Source organism: Branchiostoma floridae, chromosome 8, assembly GCF_000003815.2.
Source record: "Branchiostoma floridae strain S238N-H82 chromosome 8, Bfl_VNyyK, whole genome shotgun sequence".
In the NCBI taxonomy this organism is placed as follows: Eukaryota; Metazoa; Chordata; class Leptocardii; order Amphioxiformes; family Branchiostomatidae; genus Branchiostoma; species Branchiostoma floridae.
This window is the reverse complement of record NC_049986.1, coordinates 4,579,121-4,584,808: the sequence shown is the minus strand read 5'-3', so window position 1 is coordinate 4,584,808 and position 5,688 is coordinate 4,579,121. Positions and strand designations below refer to the sequence as shown.

At 39.0% G+C, this 5,688-nt stretch overlaps 1 protein-coding gene across 1 annotated transcript in view; it reads right to left on the bottom strand.

Moving 5' to 3' along the window:
• The window catches only part of LOC118420934, a 21,341-nt gene continuing 15,653 nt past the window's right edge, over positions 1 to 5,688 (bottom strand). Inside the window, exons 11-18 of the mRNA XM_035828027.1 lie at positions 5,161 to 5,364; positions 4,630 to 4,693; positions 4,287 to 4,433; positions 3,494 to 3,554; positions 2,887 to 3,013; positions 2,437 to 2,581; positions 1,663 to 1,746; positions 1 to 629 (exon numbers count right to left, since the gene is read on the bottom strand). Of these exons, the coding sequence (XP_035683920.1) occupies positions 480 to 629; positions 1,663 to 1,746; positions 2,437 to 2,581; positions 2,887 to 3,013; positions 3,494 to 3,554; positions 4,287 to 4,433; positions 4,630 to 4,693; positions 5,161 to 5,364 (982 nt within the window). The 3' untranslated portion in view covers positions 1 to 479. The remainder of the gene's footprint in view (positions 630 to 1,662; positions 1,747 to 2,436; positions 2,582 to 2,886; positions 3,014 to 3,493; positions 3,555 to 4,286; positions 4,434 to 4,629; positions 4,694 to 5,160; positions 5,365 to 5,688) is intronic.

The following is a 5,688-nucleotide window of genomic DNA, read 5'->3' as shown; positions in this document are numbered from 1 at the left end:
ATTTGTAATTTGTGGTAGACACGTTTGTAGAGACAATGCCAGCATGCAGCAATTTTTTTTTACAAATTTAAGCAAGATGACATTGTCCTTGATTTTTGCTGTAGAAAGAGAATAAAACACCATAAATTTGAATTAATGCTGTTCAAAATATGTTCAAGATTGGTAGAGAAGGTGCACATACTTTATTTGAGTTTTTCCATTACTTATTTCAGTCCTTCAATGTTGTCTGTGACCTCTGCCGAATTAGAGGTGCATATCATTTGGAAGCGTACTTTAATCAAGAACATACGGCATTGTGTTAGATGGCATTATACAGACACAAGCAGATACTCATGGTCAATACCTCACCATATCAATGGTCAGATATGATCATGATTAATGGCTATTTCGTTGCTTCTTGCAAATACATCAGATCAGGGTGTCTAGGACATGGTGACTTTAAATCCATAAGTGTTGGGACCGGTCCCATATTTGAGCAGCTAGCTGTCAACAGAAAGCTTGTGAACTTTCTTGATTGCACATTCCACAGCCTCAGTGATTTCCGTGAACACAGGAATCCCATGACAGTTTGCGGCGTCTGCCAGGTAGACACGCCCACGAGAGTAGTCCTGTAGCTCCTGATTGGTCACCTGGACAGGATGTCGTAAATGCATTTACACAGAGAATAAAACCATAAAGCCTATGACAAACAAATGCATAACAGAACACTGCAACAGACCTGAGTCAGTTGACGCATGTGCCCTATTTGGCAGTGACTGTCATTCTCGTATAAGACTGTTAAACCACAGTCGATGCTGTAGGGCTGATATCAACTAGGATTTTACCATGGTCAGTATTGACCGAAGGAGGCCATATGTACGCAATCCCATTTAATTTGTTATCTATGTAACCCTACTTAAAGTCCCAAAGCGGTCTGGCTCCCCAAGCATCAGTTTCTGTATCTGTATCTATATAGCCGGTATAACCGCCCTTCGGCATAACACAAGAGCTTGCAGGCACGCGGCGCGACAGCAGCTGGTTATATTACACCGAAGGACCCGTCACACCTAACTTTTGCACATCTATCTGCAAGTGTTCTTTAAAGCTATCCAGAGATGATGCCCCTACTGTGCTTGGTGATAGCAAATTCCTCTCTACGATAGTTCTGGGAAAATAGGAATTTTTGAACACATCAATCCTAGGTTGGTAACTCTTATACTTGAAGTCACTTACATGGATGTTCCTTGTTCTTTTTTGAGCTGGTATTAGATACTTATCAGTCGGTACGTCCACCAGTTTATTAGTCATTTTGTACATCATGCAAAGTCTGGACATTTTTCTTCTGTCTTCAAGTGATGTCCACTGCAGATCTATTTTCATTTTGGTAACACTAGCATCCCTGTTGTAGTTGTAGTTTAGCAATTTGCTTGGCATAACATCTGATCATAAGTACATGTAACTGTACCTAAATGACATTGTGTAGATTGTGTCTAAAAGTCACACTGGAATTGAGTGAGACCAAAAATTTACTCATGGTCTCGAGTTTTTGGTATGCAGTACTTCATGCAGCTCTGGAGAATAAAGTTTGTTAGCTTGTGATGAGGAGGACGATGATAAGCTTCTAACTGTAACAGTACTGTACTAGCAAATAAAGTGCAGATTAGTTTAACCAGTTACTTTTACCTTGTGGCCATTGATCACAGTTCCATCCTGTATGTCCTCCAGAGAAAGAACAAGGTCTCGATCCTGACCAATAAAGAATGCAATCTGAAACAGATTTTGTCATGTCATTGAGTGTCATCATTTCTCAAACCTGGGAACATTTCATTTGTTATGAACAGAAATAAATAGATAAACAAAGTTAGTCTATGGTCTATACTAATAGTCTAGTACATTCTACAGGGATAGGGGTGGGGACCGATACATTGCACCAGTACAAAACCAATTTTTCTTTTTGGGCCGGTCCAAAAAACTGGATCCGATAAAATCTGTGGACTGGATTTTGGACCAATTAGAAAATGAACACATTATATCAGCAGGTGTTTACACATCTTGGAGTTTGCCGTCTGAAGAAATGATTAAGTAAAAATCAGAGTAAAGTCATTTCAATCACGTTTCTATAGTGAAAAGTACTGTACAGAGGCAGTAAGACTTCTGCACAGTCATCCAGATAGCATTTTTACTTCCAGTTTGAGTAAGATATTCCACCAAACACATTCCTTTGAAGCGAAATGGACCACTTTTTTTGAGTATCGCCAATTCAAAAGTCTTTACAGACAATCAGGTCCAGGTTCAGGTCCAGACCTGTACCTGATCCTCTGGACCTGAACCTGGACCTGAATTTTCTTTACCGGTACCAGTACCCACAGTAACCTATCCCTACAAGTAACTGTTACAAATTAAAGTCCTATGTTTTATATAAAGTATCACCAGTATTATAAACAAGATTTAACATACCTCTATCATAGAAGCTAGACCTCTTGTCTCTCCTGTGATGACAGCCAGGAAAACTGTACAGTTGGCCTTGGCTTCGTTCTCAAGAGGCAGATAACGTAAATTCCACACCGGAAGATGTGGGTTGAAATACGTTATGCCATGTTTCCTGAAAAAAATAGAAATCAATGTAAAACATTTCACAACTTGAAGCATTTCTAGAAGTTGACTGGACAGAAGCAATATGATGAATCTGAAAACTGAAATGAAATTGTCCGAAAGATTGATGACAGATTAGAAGATGACAGATGACAGATTAAAAGGCTGATGGATAAAAGTGAACTAGTATTGGCGAAAATCTATCCACAAGCTAAGAAAACCTAGAAAAATTATTCTTTGTATATCACAATACTATTTTTGATAAACATGATTCACAATGCTGCAAAGGAAATGAAATCAAGGGGAGACGAGTACCTTAACAATGGAATGGCAATCTGCTCCCTCCATGTTGTGTTTGCACAACTGCCGCCCAAGAAGACGTCCCGCCTTATCGTCAAGTCTTCCATGATAACCTGCTCTGCTTTTCTATACTGCATCCAGCCTAATGATGTGAAAACATATCAGTTTGGTCAATGACGTGCTGTGAACATACACTGACTCATACAAGTTTGTAATTGTTAAACTTCTCCCATTTTTACGTTTTGCTTATTTTGCATAAACACTATACATTACAATATACATAAACCGGTGCAATGGCCTAGTGGTTAGAGTGTTCGCCTTGCATTCGGTAGGTCGTGAGTTCGATCCCCGGCCGAGTCATACCAAAGACTTTAAAAATGGTACATGCTGCTTTCTCTGCTTAGCACTCAGCACTAATGAGGAAGAGTATGGAAGTTAAACACACATCACTACCAGCGGACCAGCCCCCTGCTGTAGTGACTTGCACATGTGTGGCCCAAGGGCTACAGAAATGGAGATGGGCGCCACCCCTACGCATCTGTTACTGATGTACGGGCAACTTTAACTTTAACTATACATTCAAGTATGTTCTCAAGATTTAAGAATAATTTTGCATACTTACCAAAAAGTGTATATAGCCCATTGAAAATGAAGGAGAAGAAATCCCCCATGCTGTAATGTGTCTGCAACAAATAGGAGAAAAACTTTAATGTAACTCATCATGGCAAAAGACAACATTACTTGATATGGATAAACATGTACGCTCAGGACTGCAGATGTGTTAATCATTTCAAACTGAAGGAGAAATTAATATAAATGATTTTTGTTTGCTTATCTGTCTGCAAGTGTTTGTTTTTTTCATTTTGCTGCCTGCACTAAATACCCTACTCCAAACGGAGTAATTATCTGGCATGGTTTCAAGACAGAACTGTTTGACTATAGAAGACATGGCTGTGTTTTACTTAAAATTCTGAGCAGACTACGTACAGAAAATTCCGGTTCAGGTCCGGGTCTGAACCTGGACCTGATTGTCTGTGAAAACTTGAATGTGAATATGTTACTCAAAACAATGGACATGTCCTTTTTTCTACAAAGAAATCTGCTTGGTGGAGTATCTGGCGTATAAAAATGTTTATGTAAACAAGGCAAAATGCATTTGACTGTAGAAACTTGGTAGAAATGTCTATAAATTCCACAGTCTCTGTTTTGCTCTTGTTATTTTCTTGGACTAGTAGCCCTAAAATATGCCCTATAACATTTTCTAACTGGTCCAAAATCTGGTTCACTGATTTGGTTCAGGTCCGGTTTTATTGGGCTGGTTTTCAACAAGAAACTATGGTTTTGGACCAGTACCCACCCCTAGAACTGTTGGCTTGTAACTCAAAACAATAACTTACAGAATGATAATTACCTACCTTAGATTTGAACTCATCAACTATGCAGCAAAGTTCTTGAAAATTAAAAGTCAGCTCCTCCTTTCTGGAGGAACTAACATTGCAGATGTCTTTTACTTCTGCAACAGTCAGGTCCTTTCCAGTTAGTGCTTTGTATGTGAGACATACCTGAGTAAGATGAGACACAGTAACTGTTATATTGCATTGCCACTCCTGTAATCTGAAAGCATACATGTAAGGCACTTTACAGCAACTGTTACAGTTACATTATTCTGTAAAATTGAAGAGAGTAACATATCGTTCATAGGGAGAAGACAATGACAGTTGGGTGGACTAAAAAAAAAGGAAAACATTTAAGTCTTACGTCATTCATGTCAATATTTCCAGTCTTCTTTGTGTTGACTCCATCAAATGCCTCTTTAATCAATCTTGTAGAAGAAAGAGAATAAGACAGTCTGTTTAAGACAACCTAATTAAGTTATTCTACCCTGGAGGTAGGAAGTGTGACTGTGAGACATCATTTGATTGATCTGTACCAAGTTTTAAAAAATCTTTCAACTATCTGCCTGACCAAAATGCAAGATATTTTGTCTTTGTACACTCAGGTGCATGTACATGTAATGTGTATCAAAATTATCAACATTATTACTTAGCAATACCTTTTCAAAGTTTAAACCGCGTCCAATACATTATTTACATTGATATAAACAACATTATGGTATTTATGAGACTAGGTTGTGTATTATTACTAATAACATTCCAATCATGTTCTATATATTAACTATAATTTACAGGAAACAAAACAACATCATCACGCCATATCTATAAGAAGCCATTGATCATCTTTATGTAAATTAAGCTATCATACGATTGTAGAAGACATAATTATACTCACATTAAAGATTCCCCAACAGAGATGTGTGCATTTTTCACACACTGCGCTCCATCTCTTTTACTAAGGTCCTGCACACTGATGCCCATACGCAGCACCTTGGCTGCACAGTGCACAGCAGTTGGTATGTCATCGAACACCGGGATCCCCTGCCTCTCCACCAGGTCAAACAGCACAGCATGGCCACGCTCTAAATCCTCAACTTCACTGGGAAAAACAATCACGACACACGTTCATCTGTGTTCTTGGTAGAAGTCAGATTTGTGATCTTTTTCCATCTTGTGATGCAAACATTCCTAGAAGTATACTAAAAAAGTATCCAGGAATTTAAAAGGCATAGGCAGCATGTGGCAAGCAAGAACCACTCCTGTCCACGGTCAAGCGTCGGAAGCTGAACTGGTTTGGCCACATATGCCGGCACAACCCCCTCATTACTACATTAGGCACAGTAGCAGGAGGGAAGAAACGAGGTAGGCCAAGGAAGATGTGGCTGGACAACATTAAGACATGGACTGGCCTAAGCACCGAAGA